This window comes from Vipera ursinii (genome assembly GCF_947247035.1).
Source record: "Vipera ursinii genome assembly, chromosome: 1".
In the NCBI taxonomy this organism is placed as follows: Eukaryota; Metazoa; Chordata; class Lepidosauria; order Squamata; family Viperidae; genus Vipera; species Vipera ursinii.
Window position 1 is genome coordinate 228,059,954 of NC_139512.1, and position 24,271 is coordinate 228,084,224.

The 24,271-nt window shown below is 41.0% G+C and overlaps 1 protein-coding gene across 1 annotated transcript in view; it reads left to right on the forward strand.

Moving 5' to 3' along the window:
* The first annotated feature begins 6,934 nt into the window (after nucleotides 1–6,934).
* LRRC1 (leucine rich repeat containing 1) overlaps nucleotides 6,935–24,271 on the forward strand; it is a 93,640-nt gene continuing 76,303 nt past the window's right edge. The window contains exon 1 of the mRNA XM_083348067.1: nucleotides 6,935–7,746. Within this exon, the coding sequence (XP_083204193.1) occupies nucleotides 7,588–7,746 (159 nt within the window). The 5' untranslated portion in view covers nucleotides 6,935–7,587. The remainder of the gene's footprint in view (nucleotides 7,747–24,271) is intronic.

A 24,271-nucleotide genomic window follows, 5' to 3' on the forward strand; every position in this document is an offset into this window, starting at 1 on the left:
GTTGGGGTGAGAGGTGGGGTCAAGAAGTTTTAGGGTACAATGAAATTCTTTCTTTGGACCACTGGAAATCATCCAAGGTAGAGCTTTTTTGATTTTAGAAGGTTTACCAATATATCTTTGTACCTAATCAGCTTATTGTCCCGCATAATTCTCGTGTGTGTGTGTGTGTGTACGTACACACACACACACATGTTAAATGCTTGTTAACTATTTAGATTACCTTGCTAGGCCCCAAACATGGGACAATTCTTTATTTCCTGTTTCAGCCTAACCGAAGGCCATCAACAGGCAGTAATCACAACAGTGACAGCTCATATTTGTGTAATTTTTTTTTTAGATTGCTAACAAAGAATTAAAGGGAGACTGATATGCATTTCAAACTTATTTGTTTTCATCAGTCAGCCATACCCTTCTGAGATTGCTTAGAGAACCATACTGAGCTTTAGTTATTGGGTGGACATATAGGGACTGCAGTGAATCACACTGCTGGAGATATCCGTTTCCATTAAAAAATTACTTGTTATCATACAAAGAGTTTTTTTGAAACTGAAAAGTTTATATTATCTTATACACACCATTGTCAAATTATAATTTGGGGGACAATTAGGTATCACAGACCAAGTTCTCAAATCCATCTCTCTCCCTTCCCCTCTCCTACAATGCCAATTTAGATAGAAATTACTTATTTTTCTCTCCATATACCTGCACCCATATATCTGCATTTAGTTTGATTGTAAACTGCACTAGTTATTGCCTCTTTATTTTCTTTCTATAGCCAATACAGCAATAATAGGCTACAACAGTTTTAACAAACTAATCTTTATATTGTATTCAGCCTGCTAAAAATTGCACCCAGGATTGCAGTGCCAGTATATATTTTTTAACCTAGAAGTAAATTTTAATATATAATGGTTACTACTCTTACAGATAGTATTAGAATTCTTCCAGATCTTTTGAATTTCTTCACCCATTAACCCCTTCTAGCTTGGCCAAGATTTTTCAAACTGTAGCCCCCAAAATCTGATGGGTACCAGATAAATCTGCTATTGAATGATATCAGGATAGGCTTCAAAGCATCAATTTAATCTACAAATCTAGTTCACACACACACACACACAAAAAACCCTTCACTTTTTTCTGCTAATTATCATTGGTCATAACTTGGCTTTGATGACATGTTTAAGTGTAGCAAAGTCACAGATATGGGGGGGGGGGAAGAATAGGCTTACCATAAAATGGCCTAGAATACCATATAAACATGGTCTGCTTTGTTTAGTTTGTTGTAATACTGTATGTGAACCCAGCCACTGGGACTGGGTGATTTACATCATTGAACTTTATTCAAGAAATACAATATATGAATGAAACTAAAAAGAGAGGTGAAAAATATCTCTTAATCCTTTTGTGCGTAGACTTGCACAAAGGGCTTTTTAAAGAGCGATAAGGGTTGATTATTCTTTCAGTTGTAATTTATCCCAGCTTGATTTCACAAGGCATTCGGTAACAACTTAGTGGACTGAGCTTTTACATCTATTATTGTATGTAGTATTTATTACATATTTTATTTATTAAATTGTTTTATCCAATATCAGGTTTAGAATAGGTCTACAACAATTTATTGAGTAACAGACCTTCATAACTATGAACTTTATTGATCTATTGTTTCTTGTTCACCGACCAACTTTTAAAGATCTCCTGATTTCATGGCACCAGTTTTATAAAACAAACAACTGCATTCCTGACATGGAAAAGGATTGACCAGATTTCGCTCCCCACCTCCATGCATACCTCCCCAAAGGGAGGTGATAGTCTTGCTGGTTATCTCCCACAGTTTTCAAATAGCAAATAAGCACCAGTCTAATCTACCCTGAGCTCAGTTCAACATATTGGAATTTCTGATTAGTTGTTTCTGGAATGCTTGGAGGAAAACATAAAAAGTGCAGGAGCACTAACCATGGAAAATTACTCTTTCCTTTGGTAACACTTTTTATTATTCAAAAAACTTAACAAAGAACATATCTTTATTAAAAAGATGTAGAATTTAGATCCAGTGGATGAAAATCAGTTAGTATCTGACTGATACATTTTATTTATTTTATTTTTTTATTTTAATTCCATTTATATCCCGCCCTTCTCCGAAGACTCAGGGCGGCTTACAAGCTTAGCAGTAGCCTTCATTCTATGTATATGCCTGCTTATTAGGGCTTTCACACACACACCCCAAGCGGCATTATTACAAAGTCAGCTTAATTGCCCCCAACAATCTGGGTCCTCATTTTACCTACCTCGGAAGGATGGAAGGCTGAGTCAACCTTGAGCCTGGTGGGACGCGAACCTGCACTAATTGCAGGCAGCTGGTGTTACTTAAGGAGGCATTAGCCCACTGCTCCACCATGGAGATTATGGTTTCATTCAGTAAGCTTTCGAAGCCCAGTGGAGCTCAATAGGATTTCACAGAAGTATATATTTAAGAAATGCCATGGCATAATGGAGTGAAACTGCTGTCCTAGCAAATAATATACTATATTGAAGGCTTGCACTACCATCGGATCCATTTCTAGAAAATAGCCAACATTACCACAAACACACACACACACACAACAAAACCAGCAAGAATCTTGTTGTATCTTTATATTGATGAAGATAGTAACTCCTAACTTAGTGACTTAAACAAGGAAAACAATAAAATGTTCTAGACAGTTTACTGTAAACATATTTTACCATTAGGGTTAATATGAAAGCTAACAGGAAGAACAATACGCATATTTATAGATTTTGCTGAAAATGGACTTGAACCTGAGACACCCTGTTACTCAATCTGTAGGTCACTGAGTCACAAATCTTAAAATGATTATATTAGCTATTAATGCTATATAGCTCGTAAAAGAGGTAGAGTAAAACTCTGGGCATAGTCAATTTGAAATGTCTTTGTTGATAAGTGTGTTCTTACGATTGTGGTTCGTACATTACTAAGAATGATTGTTTACTTGTTTCTAAAATGCACGTATCATTACATTTCTTTATCAATGTCACACTCAGTTCTGTATTTTTTCCAGGATATCACTGGTTTTTGCAAGAGTCTGCATTGGGTCAGGTGAATGACTTTTATACTAACAATGTAAGATGTATTCTTGTCCTACGATGTGTTTCCTACATTGCTACGACAGCATAAACAGGAATGGGAACCTGTAGGGCCAAGGTTAATTCCAATCATTAGCTATATTCAAACACCACACTAAGCTTGGGTTTGCTGAAACCACAGGTGGCTACGTTCACTCCTCAGACTACACTCTAATGTGGTTTATCTGGTTCTCATTAAGCATACTGTGTGAATGTAGCCACTAACCTTTAGTAACTACGGACATAACAGACTCATTCCAGACTTAACATCTAACAATGTTTCCTTGTTTATATGTTTGTCTTCAGTCTGCTACTAGTGTAGATCCTCAGCTTATTCTGGGCCCGAGTTGTACTCTTGATTTAGTTATTTCAGCCCTTACTGATTTTTAGCACTTGAAGGTTTCCCCCGCCTCTCCCATACTCAAATTACAGCAGGAGAGGAGAGAATTCGAGTTCCACATTTGCTGATTACCTTAGCTACATAAAAAAGTTATGTGTGAGATACAATATTAACATGTATGAGAAAATCAGGTGCAGGAGGATTTTACTAAAGGAGCACCTATTTTCCCCTGTAATTTGAACCTTACAGTAGTTTCTTCAAAGGGGGCTCAGTGCCATAGGCATCCATTTCTAAGCACAATGATGCAAAAAAAGATGAAATCTGTGCTTTAATGTCATGATGCAAATTCTACCTCTTTGCATTTCGCTTGGGTCACAAAGTTGCACCTAAGTAATGTGTGGGGCAGAGTTCCTGTTATGCATTATGACTCACATTAGATGACCCCCCCCCTATTGACAACTTGCGTTCAGAGTCATATTTCATCTGGATCAGGGGAGAATAAACTGGGAACAACAATCATCTTAGTGATAAAGCAAAGTGGCTTTTTATTTATTTGACTTCTGACGTTTTTGAGTTTTGACATCTTTGCTTGCTTTTAAAATGATGTTAAAGCCTACATTATTTTATTTATATAATATTAACCCATTGCTAGAAATGGCGAGAAGGCAACACTATTTCATGTTATTTCTTGCTTCGAAATGGCAGGAAAAAACACCAGCAATTTCCAACAGTTCGGGCTGGAGGTTGTCCACCTTTGCCTTAAATGAACTTGAACTCCAGCTGAACTGATAGCTTTCTCTTTCCTCTTAGAATTGGCACTGCTGTTATTTTTTTGAGGGCCTGGATATTCCACATTAAACAAACACTCAGCATCAGGGGCACAAACATTGTGGAATGTACACTAAATAACAGATTCCGGATGGTACAATAGGGCTGATGTCCTGCATGAGTCAGACGTAAGCAGATGTTAATGTGGGAGAATGAAGGTACCTCTCCATGATATTTGAACTTAAAGGCCCCTTGTGCAATCTTTTGGCATGAGTTTCAAAACCCATGGCTCACAGACCACACAGCACTGTTGAGGTGGACTAATGCTTTTGTTATCTGTGAAGGCACTCATAAAATGTCTATTAATGCATTCAGGTAGCTGCATTGACCACAGTATCAGCGTCAAAGGATATTGGCTGCAAAATATTTGATGAAGTGTGTGAGAATTGTATTGGGGAAAGAATGGATTTAAGAGAATGATAAGGACTGGAACCTGTGTCTTCTAGTTACATTTGCAAATAAATTCTTCTCACAAATCCTCCTCCATGTCCACTCAAATGTTTTATTTAGGCTATGGAAATCTAGGGTCATTCTTTTTGCTCAACTGCAAAACTAGAAATCCTTGTTGTTACTAAACAGAGCTTAAAGAACAAATAGTTGAAAAATGTGTTTTTCATATATGGATGTGGGCATTATTATTTTAACTGGAAATCCAGAAGGCTATATTTTACAGAAGAGAGTGTGTGTATGTGTACGGTTAATTTGCTAGGAAGGTAGGAGAGAGTTTAACTTCAAAGAGGAGACAATGTTGCAGAGTTTTGCAAAAGCAACACCATCACAATTATCTGTTCTCCTTGACTTTGGACAGAGGGAGGCTACACTTTTTGAATGGAAAGTAAAGGTAGTTATAATCAGCCCAGAAATATTTTATTAATTTCTGATGACTACTAGAAACATTTTAGTGACTAAAACTGGATATAATTTGTGGATTCCTGGCCTCAAGTTATTTCTAATTCTAATTTACCTTGCAGGATGGTAGTACAGGTAGTTCTCGATTAACAACAGTTCGCTTAGTGACGTTTGAAGTTATAATACCAATTTTTTAATGACCGTTCTTTTATACTTATGACCATTGCAGGATCTCAATGGTCACATGATCAGAATTCAAAACCTTGGCAAATGACTCATATTTATGACAGCTGCAGTGTCTTAGGGTCATGTGATCACCTTTTGCGACCTTCCGACAAGCAAAGTGAATGGGAAAGCCAGATTCACTTTACAACCATGTTACTAACTTAACAGCTGCAAGTGATTCACTTAACAACATGGCAAGAAAGGTCCTAAAACGGGGTAAAACTCACTCAACCACTGTCTTGTTTAGCAACAGAAATTTTGGGCTCAGTTGTGGTCATGAATTGAGGACTATCACATTAACCCAGACATGTCAAACACAAGGCCCGGGGGCCAGATCCGGCCCGTGAAGTGGTTTCATGTGGCCCGTGAAGCCATCCTGGAAACAGTGAGGGAACGGCCCCCACTGCCTTGGCCCTGGCCCAGAGACCCTCCTTCTGCCAGAGACCCTCAGATCTGTCCCACTCCTGGCAAGGCACCCATAGGCACCCTTGATGCGAATGATGTAGAGCTGGCCATACCCACCCAGTAGGCCATATGCACTTTAGTCACACCCACCCAGTAGGCCACGCCCACCCTGGCCATACCCACCCGGCCCCGCAATGCTGATGCGGCCCTCAGTGAAATTGAGTTTGACACCCCTGCATTAACCCATCTAGTAAAGCAGAAAAATCTGATATTTTAACAAAGTAACAGAAGCCAAAAGGATTTCACATTCTAGCTGCCTGCAGAATACAAACTCTCAACTCCGTGCTCACTTAAAAACAGTAAGAACGAAGTTTACCTAGGACTTGCCATTTGTTCCCAGTTCATTTTTCGTTTTGAAATGGCCATTTGGCAACATTTTTCTTCTCTATCTCACGCACTCTCCTTCCATATAACCAGTGCTTTTTTTTTTGTAAAAGAAAAAGGTGCCGGAACTCACACATGTCATACAACCTGCCTTGCCTACCCTACAAGGTTCCATCCAAAAAAAGGTTCGTTCTGAGCGTTCTTATGACAAAAAAAAAAAAAAGCCCTGCTCTTAAGAGAAACGAACGGGTCCTCTCTACCCTTTGAAGACTCGAGGGTGTCAATCTTCATCTCGCGCCCCCAAACTTTCTTTCCGAGTTCAAAGATGCAAAAGGGAGCGCGCGCGCGGCACCTCGGCAGGAAAAACCAAACCGCTTTCCGAAAACGGTGATTTTTGCAAAAGTAGCGCGCGCGCGCGAGAGAGAGAGAGAGAGAGAGACGGCCTGTCGACGGCCGCGTTTCTAACAAAGGCGAAACTTTAGGGAAGACTCCCTTCCATCGCCCACTCGCCCGCTGCCGGGTAGATTTCAGCCGAAGTTCCCAGCCGCTAAGACTGGCAAGAAAGAAAGTGCCCGCCGTCTTTCGCCGCCGCCGCCGCCGGTGTCAGCCGACCTGGGGTCAGATCCCAGCATCGGAGCGAGGCAAGAAGGGGCGGGACCAGCCGATGATGTCAGCTTGGGAAGAGAAAGGGAGCGGGCGAGTACGCAGGAGGAGGAGGAGAGGAGGAGGAGGGAGAGCGGCTGTTCCGGGTCAGACACTGGAATGAGAGTGGAGGGGAAAAAAAATCCTTCCCAAAGGTGCCTCTCCTCCTGCCGGCGGCCAGCCCTGCGCCTTCGGAAGCCAGCCCGGGACTTGCGACTTCTCACTGCGACCGGCGCAACCAGAAGCTCTCCCCGTTAAGAAGCAACCGGAGGAAGATTTCTTCCCCCCTCCTCCTCCTCCTCCTCCCTCCTTCCCCCCCTCTTGTCTTTTTTTCCCCCTCCCCGAGCAATTAATTGCCGCTTGGCTCTCTCGGCGACTGCAGAAGGGGGCTGAAAGGGAAGAAAGTGCCTCCTCAACCGCCCGTCCTTCCCCCCCGGATCGAGTTCAGAAGCCGCCGCTTCCTTCTGCCTCTCGGGGACGAGTTGCGAGGACGAGGCGGAGGAGAAGGGCGCCAAGGCAGGCGGCCGTGGGGACGGCGTCGGCGAGGTTGCTAAGGGGCGGGCTTGGCCGGCCACCCCTTCGCCCCGTGGGTCTCCCGGGGCAGACGGTCGGGAGGCGGCGGCAGTGCGGGCGGAACGCGCCCTTTCAGGCGAGGAGAGGACAGGCGGCGCTCGCCTCCCTTGCCCTGCGCGGCTTCGGCGGGTGTCTGGCAGGCGGAGGCAGGCGGCCGGCCGGGCGGGCGGGCGTTGTTGCTCTGCCGCCACCGCCGCCGCTTCGCCGCCGCCGCCGCCGCTATGTTTCATTGCATCCCGCTGTGGCGGTGCAACCGTCATGTGGAGATGATCGATAAGCGCCACTGCTCGCTGGCCGCCGTGCCGGAGGAAATCTACCGCTACAGCCGCAGCTTAGAAGAACTCCTGCTAGACGCCAACCAGCTGCGCGAGCTGCCCAAGGTGAGGGGGGAGGGAGAGGAGGAGGAGGGGGAAGGAGGAGGAAGGGGGGGGTGGCGCGGCGGCGAGGGCCGGGGAGGCGAAGGAAAGGGCGGGGGTGGTGGTGGTGGTAGCGAAGTTTCTTCGCGAGGTCGCCGGTGGCCGCCGCTCAGCCGCCTTTCTCCCTTTCCCGGCTGGGAAGTAGCCAGCCAGGGGGGGTGGGGGGTGGGTGAGATCCTGGCGACCGAGGCTCCTTCTGCTTGAGAAGTTTTGTTCCTGGGTGGTAATGGTGTGTGTGTGAGTGAGTGAGAGAGAGAGAGACAGAGAGTGGGTGTGGGTGTGAGTGTGAAGCCGACCACCCTGGAGCAGTTTTCCGCCTCTGCCACTGCCTCAGGCTGCATACTCGGTTTTATTTTATTTATTTTATTTTTATTACATTTATATCCCGCCCTTCTCCGAAGACTCAGGGCGGCTTACAAGCTTAGCAGTAGCAGCAGTAGTAGTAGTTTCCCCCCCCCCCACTCCCCCACCATTTAGCGTTCAGGGAAGCCCGTGTCTTTAAGTCGCTCTTCGGGCTCTATCCTAACCCTCGGAGGCGCGCGTTTGTCTGGAGTAAAAAAAAAAAGACAAAAAACTTTGGCCAAGCCCCACAGCAAAAGCCGCCCCCGCCTCCCACTCGACCAGTTGGAAGAAGCCAGTCTGCGCGCGCGCGCGCGCGTGGAGTATTGGTGGTGTGGGTGAGAGAGGTAGAGAAAAGTCTGTTCGGGCGCCAGCCTTCGTGACAACTTCCCCGAGTCTTCGCCGGGGCTTGCAAGACACTGAGTTTTCCCCGAGTTTGACAGCCTGCTTTGCCTTGGGATAATGAGGAGGCTTCGGAGCCCGGACCAGCCTCAAACACCTTGTGCATCGGGGGTCTTGGAGGGTACGCGGGGTCGGGCCTCGCGTGTGGTGCACCCAGTGCTTTTTTTGTAAAAGAAAAAGGTGCCGGAACTCACACATGTTATACAACCTGCCTTGCCTACCCTACAAGGTTCCATCCAAAAAAGGTGCCGGAACTCCTTTCTGAGCGTTCTATGACAAAAAAAAGCCCTGGGTGCACCTGAGCTGTTCGGGAGTCCTCTCTTCCAGGAGTATCTTGGGAAGGGGAAGAGGCTGTTTTTGGAAGGTTCCCCTGAGAACTTGCAAGGACCCCTTCCTTCCCCCTTTACAAACAACCCAAGGTGGCAAACAGATCCAACGCATCTTCCTCCTCCTCCTCTTTCCCCCACAACAACAGTCCTGTGAGGCGGGTTGACCTGAGATAGCTGGCCCGAAGTCACCCAGCTGCATTTCATAGCTTAATGCTGGACTTTTAACTCAGTCTCAGGCTTTCTAGCCTGGGGCCTGAAATGCAGCTACACCAAACTGATTCGGTGGTGTCCATTCAGTGTCTGAAGGACAAAGAGAATTAGGGTATTTACGGGTTTATCTACCGTACCTCAGGGACTGCTGGGTCAGGGTGTTGGCCAAATGGATGCTTTGGGCCCGGAGATATATTTATAATCTCATTGCTCTGTGCATTCTTTTTCCCTGAATACTTTGCACTTGCGTGGAGAAAGAAATGGGTGTGTAAGCTGTGAGTTTATGCATGGGACAAAGCAAACATTATTTATACGCTTTCTAGTGCTTTATTTGGATTTGAGGAGGGCACCCACTCCAGGAGGCTGGGTGGGTGGGTGGGTGGGTGATGTCATCTTTTTAAAAGACGCAGATCCCATAGCTTGTATTTTCCATACAGCAGCTCAGACAGCATTTTGTGGGGAGATGGGTATCAAATCCTGCTTTGGATTTGTAAGCAGTGTAGCATGTACAGTGAGGTGGTGCTTCACTAATTATTCCATAGTTCTTAAGCTGGTCTTTAGACGTCTCCACAAAACATTCTTTATGACCTCAAGCCTGCTTCCTCCCACAGCTAATGGTTTTCATTATTATAGTTACTTCCCATGTTCTTTATAGAAATTTGGAAAGCGAATGCCAGCGCAGCTATATTACCTTGCATTTTGTGTTTTTTAAAACCTCTGACACAAATGGGTCAAACTGGTGTAACAGGATAGAATAATCAGCTGCTTAGGCAGCTAAGCAGTTTGCAGTGTGGTTTCTGTATGAGAAAAGGAAGAGTTGTCGGTATGGTCAGATTAAAGTTCAACGCAGATTATGGTTAATGGCAAGGGTGAAATCTGTAGCCGATCTAGTAAAGGAAAAGTACAAGTGTTCAGCATCATAGAAAAGACTAAGGGGAGCACAGGTGGATAATAAAACTTGAGCAAAAATGGCTATTGAGGTAATTAAAAACTTTACTTAAGCTGGTGTTAGAAAAAAAATTAGCGAAAAGATTAAATTAGGAATGAAGTAAAAAAGGAAGCAGACCCCTGGGAATGTGAGGATACTAATGGAAACCCGGACTTTAAGGGGGAAAAAATCCAAGGAATTGAGGATACGTCCTCTATATACCCTAATGAGAAAGAACTGGTTTGGGAAGGCTGTCCTGTCTGTGTGTTATTTCTCTCCTGTTTATTTGTGTTCTTTCTTTCCTGTTTATTCGTATTACTGCCTTAGGCTAATACCAAACACAAGACCTAACTTGGAATTATCAGTTAGGTTCTTCTGTCATTCTGGTGGCCTGGGCACAGCTGTATGCTAATAATATAGTATATGTGTTTTAGACTTAGCATGATTCCTAAGCTACCCATTGAATGCACATCTTATGTGTAATTAAAAAAACAACAACATTGTTTTCAGCTATCTGGTAGAATGACATCAAATCTGGTTCCCAAAGAGTTATCTGTGAAAGCAGAACTATCCAGATCCATTACCATCTATATGAAAAAATGCCATATGATATAAATTTATTTCCATCATAAGTGTCAAAATGAGTTGTTTATTAGACAAGGGGTCTGAAAATAAAATTGCAGTTTAACTATTGCGTGTCTTTCCAATTTTGTGTTGTATTTTTAAAATTGTTCCTTCTAACACAAGATTTAATGTATTTTATTTACAGTTTTGTGGCCTACGCCAAACCACAGATAGGCAGAGATGGTCTTTGTAAGACAGTGCTAGAGTTATTTCAATAACTTAATTTTAGCAAAAAAAAAAATCAGTATTGTATTAGGTTAAGCCAGTTATGAAGCAAACCATGTTAGCTCAAATGTGGCCTATTAAATAGACTAAATCAGATGATGAGGGGAATAATGATGTTTGTCTGGTCAATGTCCAGGCAGCAACTTTTGGATGTACTGTAGTACCATTTTAGAAAACCTGCAAAAATTAAATTTAACTTATAAAGAACAAGTACCCTATATTGTAGCCCTATACTTGTTCTTTTATCTAGTATGTGTCATTAGGAATTTTAATACATTTTGTCATTTACAGATACACATGCTGAATCAGCATTCTTACAACCTTCTTTATCCAGCTACCATTGTACTTAGGAAAAAAAATACTTAGACATGGCTAGTGCTAGAATAAAGGCAGAAACAAAACTGACAAATCAAAAATAATATGTTGGATGTTGAGGTTTTTTTCCCTTGCTATTTTTACAGCACTTTGGCAGGGGTTTAGTGATTTGCGGTGATTTATCCTGTGCATCTATTTCTGCAAGAGGACAGCTAGCAATTAAAATATATAGTTACCACATTTTTACTCAGGTTTTTGTCTTGAAATTTGGGGAGGGGAATTTGCAAATACTGCACTTTAATTTTCAATATTTTCTATTCTAAAATATTGATGTGATTTATACAGCAGTGCCCACTTATAGCAGAGTTTCAGCTATAAAAACAAAACATGATCAAGGAAACTCAACTGTGGTAAAATATCTAAGTTAACATGTGATTATGTTTTGCAGTTGGATAGCAAATTAGAATAAGACTTCATGCCTGGAAATGTGTGTTTGTGCTAATTCTGATGTGGATTCTATTATATGTTGTTCATGAGGCACCCCACCCCCCCAAACATTAAGTGAGGCAGTGAGATTTTGTGCAGAGATTCTCTCTCTCTCTCTCTCAAAAAAAAATATATTAAATAAGGTTCCACCACTTCTGAAATCCTAATAATAAAGACATCTGAAACAGGAAAACTGATGCATGTAGAAATCTACACATGTAGGTATCTCCTATGCTGATTTTTCTTTTTTTAAAAAAGCAGACTTTAATGCAAAGCCTAGACTGTTTTTTTTAAATACTCTATCCTTCATAGAAATGAAGTTGGGAATGAACTGAATGCAAAACAGGCAGAAAGCAAAGATAAACCATTCTTATCCTTTATGGATGTTTAGAGAGGGTAATCATAGCATGGTAGCTTCTCTTCTTTATAGTTACCATAAAATGCAGTTTTAATAAATAGCTTGATAGACTAGGAATGTGATGCATTCCTTATTTTTATCTCTCATATCAAAAGTCACCTCTCCCAGTCCCTTTCTTGCAAGAAGTTTATGGTAAATAATTTGTGAAAAATTGAGAGTGATCCTAGAGGGGTGGAGATAATTGACTCTAACTCTCGTTCCAGCTCTTAATCTAAACACATTATACATTTGGAAAATATATATATTAAAACCAATCAGTATAATTCCATTTAAAAAGCATTCATAAAACGTTCTAAGCACTGGCACAGGGGATTTGCATACTGTGATGACTGTTGCTTTTACAGCTTCATTTTGGCGTGTCACAGTTTGCGTTTCATCTCCTCTGCCAACACTTTTCTCAGTTCTAGTGGAGTAAAACAATAATTTGTTCAGTTAACTAAGCATCTGTTGGGGATAGTAATTTCTTTTCAAATTGCATTCTTGATCTTGACTTCCTGGTATGATCTTTTTATGTCCCCTTCATTGTGTAAGCTGAAAACCAGTATAGAGCAGGTGGTTATCATTAATGCATCCATTATTCATTAGAGCCTTCTCTGTGATAATTCCTGCCCTTTCAAACATTCTCCCCTCCACCATCCTATTCTTCTGTAAGGACCTGAAGACCTGACTCTGCCGGTTGGCCTGACAGAGGGGACCCAATTGGGGACCCAGTGGGGGAGTACCACACCAGAGGTGGCTGCTGGAGTGATGGCAGACTCTTCCTCCTTCCTCTTGCTCTCTACTTTTCACCTGTCCACCTTTTATTCTCATATCGCTATATTTTCATTGTTTTCTTTTTCATTGCTTATTCTACTGTTCCGCTACTTTGCTATTGTTATGTTTATACTTCTTTTCATTTCTACATTTATATTGTTGAAAGCTGCCTAGAGTAGCCTTACGGCGAGATAGGCAGCAAATAAATTTAACAAACAAACAAACAAATGAATAAGTAGATTATTATGTATCATGAACCCATTCATTCTTTCCTTGTTAACAAACGAATAATAATATAGTAATAGTTCTCTTTGATGTCCCATCATAGCAAGTCCCCAAGAGCAAATTTTGTGTTACATCCAAAATCCACTATTTTTGCATTTTCTAATGAAGTACAGTGAAAACTATAGACTCAAGGGATCTCCCTTGAATTGAGGGTTTACAGTATTGCATTTGGAAACAGTGCAATACTTGTGGACTGTTTTGTAAATATGTAAAAGAAGTAGGTTTTGAAGCATTCCTTTTAACAATCCTCTTCATTAGCCATTAGCTGGGTTCCTAAGAATCATTTATAGTTCAGGATCATTTAGAAGGCCAATCTTCCCAACCTCTTTTTAGATATTGAATATGAATTGAATCCCTTTGGCTTTCCTACTTCCGTGTCAGAGTTTATACAACTAATTATAGCTATAATCTAGTTTTACTTTCAGTTTAATGAATCTAACCAACTGTGGATTGTTAAAATACGATTAAATGAACCCATAGCTTGGTGTAAAATGCAAAGCAGGTCAATGACTTAAAATATTAAACACCATCTTGAAAGTTGCTGTTATGTGCTGCTTATTTAAACATTTCTGAAACTTAATGTTTTCTAATTAATAAAGGCAGAGTGCACTTTTGCCAAGCAGGTTTTATTAATGGAGCGACTGCCTTGTAGTTTCAGCAGTCTCTTTTGAAATATCTAGATTCTCTGGAACAGCAGGTTTAAGTCATGGCAAGACTTCAAGCCAGTAAAATATGTAACAGATACTGTACTGTGAGTTATGAGTAAGGCCTTACTTATGTGAAACTAGAGTATTATAATTATGTACTATAGTGCATGTCCTCTGAAGAGCTCAGTATCTGTTGCATTTTTTTGTCTGGATATTCAGCCAGCTTATAAGGATAGATCTGGTAGCTTTGGTCAATATTCTAAGCCAGCTAGTCCCCACCTGACATCTTCTTAGAAATGTTTACAACAATTCCCACCAACTCATGCACTTTATGGCCATAGACATTTCCATGGAGATTAGTGTGTAGGTTCATATATATAAGCTATTAGTGTGTAGGTTCATATATATATATATTAGTGTGTAGGTTCATATATATTATGATTGGTTTGCCTTTGGCCTAGTGTAGCTTGGGAACACAACACAGCCCAATTTGAGGCATAGGTTGGCTTAGGTTGGCCTATTATGTTTTTTTCTGAAAATCAGTGATGTGTGAATCAGAATATTGCCTAATTAGTTTGTGAGATATTTCTAGGTCCAGGAAACAGGGTCATGTGATAAAGGAAATTTGGCCTGTTATTTTATGTTTTCACAGGTGATTAATCACCTTTTGGCTTCTGTTCTTCTTTACAGGATGTTAGCATGTCCAGCTTTGCTCCCATTATAAACATAAGGTAATTTGCTACTATCATGATAAATTAATGTGCTCTTGTTACTGTGGAAAGCACACTTAATAGTCCCCCCACATAGGTGTTCATGTGGGAACAAGTGCACAACAAATATTTTTCCAATTTAATCCATAGTTTGGAATGCCTCTGTCTCACATTATATCTGAAGAGATTTTGTGATGATAAAATAGTAAACTTTCATGGCAACTTTTGAATTTCTGTAAGATTAACAAATTTAAATCTTCTTAAATATTTTGCTTTATTATTTGCATTTTAATATAGATCTGTTTCTAAATTGCAGCACCCTAAAATAAATTCTATTTAACAATAATTTTCCACCACAGTCAATTATTTTGAACTAGGTTGTCTCAAAAGAAAACATAGGTGCTTAATATAGCTACATCATTTAGAACTGAGTTTTACACTGCAGCGGCAAGGCAATTGTGGATTAACTGCATTATTTGTAGCAGATTATATTTTACTTAGGCTTTCCTGAAAGATGTTTATTTAAAGGAGAAAAAATGTTTAATAATAGTTTATCTAACATTATCAAAACAGTATGAATGCACTTCTGATATTAAGCTAGATAGAAACTGAATTCTTTAGAAATGTGATTAACTTTTGAATATTGCTGTCCTGTTACTAATTTTCAAATTTTTATGATAGCTTTTCCCAGTGCTTTTTTTGTAAAAAAAAAAAAGTGCCGGAACTCACACATGTCATACAACCCACCTTGCCTACCCTACAAGGTTCCATCCAAAAAAGGTACCGGAACTCCGTTCGGAGCGTTCTATGAGAAAAAAAGCCCTGGCTTTTCCCTGTGAAGCTAGTGTCTTAAGACTGGTTACTACTAGTTCTCAAACTAGAGAACACAGAAGAATAGAGTTGGAAAGGATCTTGGAGGTCATCTAGTCCAATCCACTGCTCACACAGGAGGCCTTACACCATTCTGCATAAATGGCTCTTCTTAAAAATCTCCAGTATTGGAGATCCCACAAGTTGTTCTATTGATTAATTGTTCTCACTGTCTGGAAATTTCTCCTTAATTCTAGGTTTGGAACTCTTTGATAAGTTTCCATCTGTTATTTCTTCTCTTGCCCTCAGGTGCTTTGGAGAATAGGTTGGCTCTCTCTTCTTTGTGACAGCCTCTCAACTATTGGAAGACTACAGTCAATAGAAAGAAATCAATAGCTGTGAGCTGCTTTCAGAAACAGCACTGAACTAGTTAGCTGTTCTGGGCATTTCCCATAATAAATTGTTATCACATGGAAAGTCTTTGGAATACGAAGATAATGAGCTAAGGAGCATAACTAGGTTATAAATACAGTAACATAAATTATAGGCCAATTGTGGAAGTTGAATGTGTGATCTCTGTGAGTCCTAATTATACATTTATACAGGACTATAGTATTTCTTATTATTACATTTAATTGATGGTCTTTGCCCCTGCATTAAAAGACCTCTCCAATAGCAAATAAACTTCATAGTCTATTTTTGTATAACAAGTAGTATGTTAAGCTCAACTAATTTATTAAAAAAAAACTGTGTTGGTTAGATTCATACAACACTTAAGTCATGAATCATGATATAGATGCATACAACATGCATCTATAACAGAGGTCCCCAACCTTTGGGGCACCAGGAACTGGTTACGTGGAGAGAGGTTTTTCCGTGGACTAGAGAGGCCGTGGCTTTGTGTGCTGCCTGCATCCTACGGATGGGGCTTTGCTTGTTTGTGCAGGCCAGTTGCTGGCACGCTGTGGCCCAGTACCGATCCACAGACTTGGGGTTGGGGACCCCTGATCTATAAATCAGGCAAACCATGCCCTATACTTGGAGCACAGGTTTACCACATTCAAATCAAATTTTTTATCAACAACAGCAGGGAGTCTAGTGTTATGGAAAAAGAATCAGCGCTGGCCTCTTGTTTCCCCATTTTTGGCAGTAGTTTGGATCTCATATTTTGTACAAGTTTAATCTTAGAAGAGCTTGATTGAATTGGCTTTAAAATAGCAACAGTAACTATCACATTTTACTGCCTTCTCTGCTTAAGCTATAATTGCTTAATGACAAATACTACTCAGTTATTGCCCATTTTCTATGATTACTTGCTACTTAAGGCAAAACATCTGCTTAATCCTACATTTTAATGCATGTTTTGGTGGCTTATTATTGAAGACATAATTTGAAGCATGTCTTTCTACAAAATACTATGATTAGGAATCCCCATTCTCATTGAATATCTCTATATTTATCTGTTACAAATAAAGTTATTTTATTTTATTTAATTTATTTTATTTAATTTATATACCGCCCTTCTCCCGAAGGACTCAGGGCGGTGTACAGGGCAATGCAATAAAATACAATGTACAAAAATTAAAAATATTAAATACTATAGCCCTATTCAATAAATTAATACAAAACTATAAAATACCCCTAAACCCATCAGACCAGGTTAAAAAAAGTTTAAAAAAACCTTTCAGATTTTTAAAAAAAGTAACCCACACTCAATGTGATTTACTGTATTTAAAAGAATATATTTTCATTTCCAATGACATTTTTCAATATGTTCTATCCTAGAAGTTGTACTGCTGTTTTTTTGACTATTATTTGCCAGTAGAAAAACATTAAAAATGGGTAGCAGGCTGAATTGCAACATTATGAACCTGTTGCAACCCTAATATACTGGTTTATTATTTCTTTACTCTTCAGCATGTATGGCTAATATCTGCAGGGATTCAAGGGATACTGCCAATGTTTTACTCAAGGTTTTAGTTGTCTGGGGTTTTGCTGAAATAGTTTTTCATGAGGTCCAACACAAATTTGCTTTCTCTGGATAGTACTGTATAGTTCTCAGAAGAGATAGTAAATATCTCTTTTGAGGTACTTAGAATTGGGCAGTAAATCCAGATATGGAGGTTAAATGAATCCACTGGGGTGCAATACATACTGTATTACTCACGCCCCAAACCCAGTGGCAACTATTTCTAATACAAGATAGATGTTTTATCTATATAAATCTGGTCATGTGGAGCATGTCTTGTTTGACACATTTCCAGCCACTGTCAGAACTATGCTCCCGTTTGCAGTTAAACTAGCCACAGATGCAGTAACATCCAGTAATGTCTGATTATAGGTTTTCAGTGTAGCAGCTGGAAGTGAAAGCTTTTCTCTGCTGTGATCTGATGAGATTTTCACAGCAGATGTTCTTTAATCTTTCCTGTTCTTGCTGCTCATTCTACATAAAATGGAGAGGAAATGAATCCCTGTCTAGAGGAAAATAATAAAAAATTGTTCTAATACATTATTCATTGCATGAAAAGAAGACTCTTGCAGTTACTCTGAAGTGTCTGCAACATAAGCACCTTGCTTTTGCTGACTTCTTCCTTCTTTTTTCTGCTTCACAGTAGCAATGGAAAATAATTCAAAACTCGCCTCTTGGGGGAGTTTTAGGTCACAATGCTGAAAAGCTTTTGTGGGTGTAGTTGCGGAAAATAATTTGATGACTGCAGGGTTGGCATTAGCTGGGTTCATTCTGTTAGGTGCTGTTCATTCCATTCTTCCTTCCATCTTTGTATTTTGCTAAACCTGTCAGAAGATCTGTCTGAAGGCAGTTAGATGGGACACACTCCAATATTGCGAATGCTTTATTTGTGCTCTTTTAATGTTAAGGATGAGCTGAGTTCCATCTTGGAAGATCTGTTGTTCTTAAAAGTTAAATCCTGAGGCTCATCCCTTAGGTTCATTCTAAAACCTGCGGCAGAGATAGTTGTAATAGTAAGAAATTTTAGCTACAGGGATTTGTTTACGGAGCAGAAAAGATCTTTAGGCATCTGAGCACATGGACAAATTGTGTGCCATGGGAAGAAGAGTGAGCCTACCTGCTCACAAATCCATATTGTGGTGGGCATGGTCAATCAACCAATAGCCATTTGTCAAAAAGCAAATTGCTTAGGTGCTTTCCCACACATTTTCTGCCACCCAAGGTTTCATTTTTCCTTGTGAGGGTAGATAGGTATATTTCGAAAAATTACTGGGCTGTAATCCCCCCACCACATTTTTATTTTCTAAGAATAGTTTGAGTTAGGGTCCCCCCCTTTGTTTTAAATGGCAATTTGCCTATTTTAACAGGGGTTTCTGAGACCCACAGAATGGGAGTCCAAAGGTTGCATGTGAGCTGTTACCTCAGGTTATTGGTATCCAAAGTACAACATTCTAGATCACACTGCTGTTAAAGCTATGGAATGATTCTCCCAAAAGTCCAGTTGCCTCCTGAAAAAGCACCTTTGGGACAACCGTACCTGGATGACTTAAGAATCTCCATAGACATATGGAATGATTGCTGCTAAATAAGATGGCTAGTAAGAGTTCACTTAAATATTGAACTGTTCAGAATTTCTGTACTACCAAAACACTCATGACCTTTAACTGTGCAAAATGATGCACCTTAGGACAACAGTTTTTGAACCAAGGAACCTCAGATGGCCTAACTTTCTGATTGTGTTCAAAATCCAGAACCCATGACTCCTGAGGAAAGTAAATTTGAGAAAGTTGTAATGTAGCTGCTTCAGTGTTAACCAGCTACTATTGCAGTCATGGGATACTCAACTTGAATGTCCTATTGGTAATTTCCCAGGCAGTCTTGCAGATCCTCACTCTGTTCCCCACCTAGCAGTAGCCACTTGCCTGCCTGCTGAAAAGGGAATGGTGGAATAGGAAACCCAGCTTGTCTTTCCTGGTCCATGCCTCTCCCTGCATATTCCCCTATTTTGTGCTCCCCCCTGCTATGTACCTCACAGGGATGGGGAGAGGGAGGGAGGGAGGAAGGAAGGAAGGAAAGAAGGAAGGAAGATTTCTGAAACTTCCCACCAGCTTCTCACAATGAAACTCAAATGGGGAAGCTGGCAAGAAATTGAAAATTGTGTCTGCTCCCACTGCTTTTTTGTCCACCTGTGGTCCTTCAGTTTTTTCTGTTAGGTAAGGAAATAATTCTGAAATGATAAACCCACAGTCCATAGGTTGTCTAGTGCAGAGGTCCTAACCTTTTGGGCACAAGGGCCCGGTTCCGTGGAGAAAGATTTTTCCGCAGACCGGTGAGTGTGTGGTTTTGTGTGCTGCTGCATCCCACGGATGGGGCTTTGCTTGTTTGTGCAGACCGGTTGCTGGCATGCCATGGCCCGGCAGTGGTCCATGGACTGGGGGTTGGGGATCCCTAGTCTAGTGATATTAAAGAGCAAACTAAGCTCTTTCCATGTTATCATTGTGTTCACTTTTGAAGAATATTTATATTATTATTGTATGGGTTAACCTGGGATAATTTGCTTTGTTTTTAATAATCCAGTTCTTCACCTTAAGCTTATTTACTCTTTTACTAGTTCAGTTTCTCCAGCTACACACTTGTGCAAGACTCTTGGCTACTTACATCGATTGAAAGAACAATATATACAATAATACAACATAGACACATCTATGCCATTATTGGGGTGGAGAACTGCAATCATTAAGAAGAATCCACATAGATTTAGTAATGGGTTTATATAATCCCTTGGAACATTGCCTAAGGAAAGAGCCAGTCATGGCTCTTTTGAAAGTTGGCAGGGTCAGGGCTGTGTGGATCTTAGAACAAATGTTCCAAAAGGTATATGCTATAGCAGAGAAGGTATATCTTCTGGATCCCATAAGAGGACACTCTTTAATACTTGGAATCAAAAGCATGTCAAACTCTTTTGGAGCTTTTTAATGGAAAGATACAAATGTAAATATCCAGGTCCTCTGTCATATACGGCCTTACAGAGGATGGTCAGCACCTTGATTTGCATCCATAAGCCAAGGTTGCAACTCCTGTAGCAGAGGGTTTAAATGGGTGCACTGAGGTATGCTCATTACTTCTCATTTTGCTGCATTCTGGGTCAGCTGTAGCTTCTGACTAGTCTTTAAGGGCAATCATATAAAGCACATTGTGGTAGCCCACACATGAAGTAACCAAGACATCAGTGACTATAAGTTTTTTTTGTTGTTGTTAGCTGCGAAGTTGTGTCCGACCTATCGCGACCCTATGGATAACGTTCCTCCAGGCCTTCCTGTCCTCTACCATCTTCTGGAGTCCATTTAACCTCATGCCTACTGCTTCAGTGACTCTATCCAGCCACCTCATTCTCTGTCATCCCCTTCTTCTCTTGCCCTCAATCTTTCCCAGCATTAGGCTCTTCTCCAGTGAGTACTTCCTTCTCATTAGGTGGCCAAAGTATTTGAGTTTTAGCTTCAGGATCTGGCCTTCTAAAGAGCAGTCAGGGTTGATCTCCTCTAGGACTGACCGGTTTGATCGCCTTGCAGTCCAAGGGACTCGCAGGAGTCTTCTCCAGCACCATAGTTCAAAGGCCTCAATTCTTTGGCGCTCAGCCTTTCTTATGGTCCAACTTTCACTGCCATACATTGCAACTGGGAAGACCATAGTCTTGACTATACGCACTTTTGTTGACAGGGTGATGTCTTTGCTTTTTAGTGTGCTGTCTAGATTTGCCATGGCTTTCCTCCCAAGGAGCAAGCATCTTTTAATTTCTTGGCTGCAGTCCCCATCTGCAGTGAACTTGGAGCCCAGGAAAATAAAATCTGTCACTACCTCCATTTCTTCCCCATCTATTTGCCAGGAATTGAGAAGGCCGGATGCCATGATCTTGGTTTTCTTAATGTTAAGTTTCAACCCAAGTTTTGCACTCTCCTTCACCTGCAACACGAGGCTCTTTAGTTCTTCTTCACTTTCTGCCATTAGAGTGGTATCATCTGCATATCTGAGGTTGTTGATATTTCTTCCGGCAATCTTAATTCCAACTTTTGATTCATCTAGCCCTGCCTTTCTCATGATGTGCTCTGCATATAAGTTAAATAGGCAGGGCGACAGTATACAGCAGACATGTCAAACACAAGGCCCGGGGGCCAGATCCGGCCCATGAAGTGGCCCTCAATGAAATTGAGTTTGACACCCCTGGTATACAGCCTTGCCGGACTCCTTTCCCAATTTTGAACCAATCAGTGGTTCCGTGTCCAGTTCTCACTGTTGCTTCTTGGCCCACATATAGGTTTCTCAAGAGACAAATAAGATGGTCTGGTACGCCCATCTCTTTAAGAACTTGCCACAGTTTGTTATGATCCACACAATCAAAGGCTTTAGCATAGTCAATGAAGCAAAAGTAGATGTTTTTCTGGAACTCTCTAGCTTTCTCCATGATCCAGCGTATGTTGGCAATTTGATCTCTAGTTCCTCTGCCTCTTCGAAATCCTGCCTGTACTTCTGGTAGTTCTTGATCCACATACAAGTCTAGCTTGTAGGATTTTAAGCATAACTTTACTAGCATGTGAAATGAGTGCAATGGTGCGATAGTTTGAACATTCTTTGGCACTGCCTTTCTTTGGAATTGGAATGTAAACTGATCTTTTCCAATCCTGTGGGCACTGTTGAGCTTTCCAAATTTGCTGGCAAATTGAGTGTAGCACTTTTACGGCATCGTCTTTTAAGATTTTGAATAGCTCAGCTGGAATACTGTCACCTCCACTAGCTTTGTTGTTGCTCAGTTTTTCTAAGGCCCACTTCACTTCACATTTTAGGATGTCTGGCTCGAGGTCAGTGACCACCTCATTGTGATTATCAGGGACGTTAAGCTCATTCTTGTATAGTTCTTCTGTGTAATTTTGCCACCTCTTCTTAATCTCTTCTGCCTCTGTTAGGTCCCTGCCATTTTGGTCCTTTATCATGCCCATTTTTGCATTGAATGTTCCCTTCATCTCTCCAATTTTCTTGAAAAGATCTCTGGTCCTCCCTATTCTATTGTTTTCTTCTATTTCTTTGCACTGTTCATTTAAGAAGGCATTCTTATCTCTTCTAGCTATTCTCTGGAATTCTGCATTCAATTGGGCGTATCTTTCTTTTTCTCCCTTGCCTTTCACTTCCCTCCTTTCCTCAGCTATTTGCAAAGCTTCCTCAGACGACCATTTTGCTTTCTTGCATTTCTTTTTCTTTGGGATGGTTTTGGTTGCTACCTCTTGTACAATGTTGCAAACCTCTGTCCATAGTTTTTCAGGCACTCTGTCTATCAGATCTAATTCCTTAAATCTATTTGTCACCTCTACTGTATATTCAACAGGGATATGATTTTGTACTCCAAGGCCAAACTTGCCTGTTATTCCGGTTATCTTTTGGCTTCCTACTTTAGCATTCCAATCCCCCATGATGATAAGGACATCATTTTTTGGTGTTAGTTCTATAAGGTGCTGTAGGGCTTCATAGAACCGGTCAGTTTCATCCTCTTCAGCACTGGTGGTTGGGGCATAGACTTGGACTACTATGATATTGAATGGTTTGCCTTGGATTCGAACTGAGATCATTCTGTCATTTTGAGGATTGTATCCCAGTATTGCTTTTCCTACTCTTTTATTGACTATGAAGGCTACTCCATTTCTTCGGAGGGATTCTTGCCCGCAGTAGTATACCTGATGGTCATCTGAATTAAATTCACCCATTCCTGTCCATTTTAATTCGCTGATACCTAAGATGTCGATGTTCAGTCTTGCCATCTCTTGTTTGACCACGTCCAGCTTTCCTTGATTCATGGATCTTACATTCCAGGTTCCTATGGAGAAAAAATCTTTACAGCATCGGACTTTCCTTTCACCACCAGACATATCCATAGCTGAGCGTCCTTTCGGCTTTGGCCCAGTCGCTTCATTCTTTCTGGCGCTACTAGTACTAGCCCTCTGCTCTTCCCCAGTAGCATATTGGACGCCTTCCGACCTGAGGGGCTCATCTTCCAGCGTCATATCATTTTGCCTTTTGGTAGTGTCCATAGGGTTTTCATGGCAAAGATACTGGAGAGGGTTGTCATTTCCTTCTCCAGTGGATCACGTTTTGTCAGAACTCTCTGCTATGACCTGTCCGTCTTGGGTGGCCCTGCACGGCATAGCTCATAGCTTCATTGAATTATGCAAGCCCCTTCACCATGACACGGCAGTAATCCATGAAGGGGTGACTATAAGTAGGGCATCTCAATCCAGGAAAGGGTCAAATGCCACACAACATGAATCGGCACAGTGGTTTTCTACCAGTTCTTGAGTAAGTCCAGAAAAAAAAACCCCATGTTGCATACCAGTTCAATCTAGGGAAGTGGTATCCCTCTAAGGTTAAAAAAAATCTCTGGGATTGGTGGTCCATGAAAACTAGCCACTTGGTTGCTTCCAACCTCCAGTAGATTTCAGGCACTGAAATAACACTATAGATACATTGCTTGTTCAGTCCAGAGGTGAAATATATAAGTGCATCATCAGCATGATCTACTCTGGTTGGATGATCTTACCTAGTGATTTGTACTCTGACAATAAAGGTTGATTTGATTTGACAATGTCGGGTCTGAGGGACTCTCAGAGAACTAGGATTTGGCCTGCTCCTGCCCTCTGAAAACTGATGGAAAGTAATCATGGAGAAAAAAGGAGAACCACTGCAACACTACTGTATGCTGCCCCCACCAATCACCATACATTTAGAAGAATACCATAATCATTGATATCAAACACAACCAAGAGACCAATGTGAATCACCTACATCAAAAGGCTAGTCTACATGTAGGAATGCATTTAAATTGTGGTGTATGGCAGCTATTATAAGCTGTTATATAAGATTATATAGCTACCGTATTATGCAAGATCCCTTGACGTATTGTAGAAGTTCTTACAGTATCTTCAAATTATGTAGGCAATCTTTATTTCATGTCAATGTAAAATACCTTCAGAACTTCTTTTGTCATTGAGGACATTGG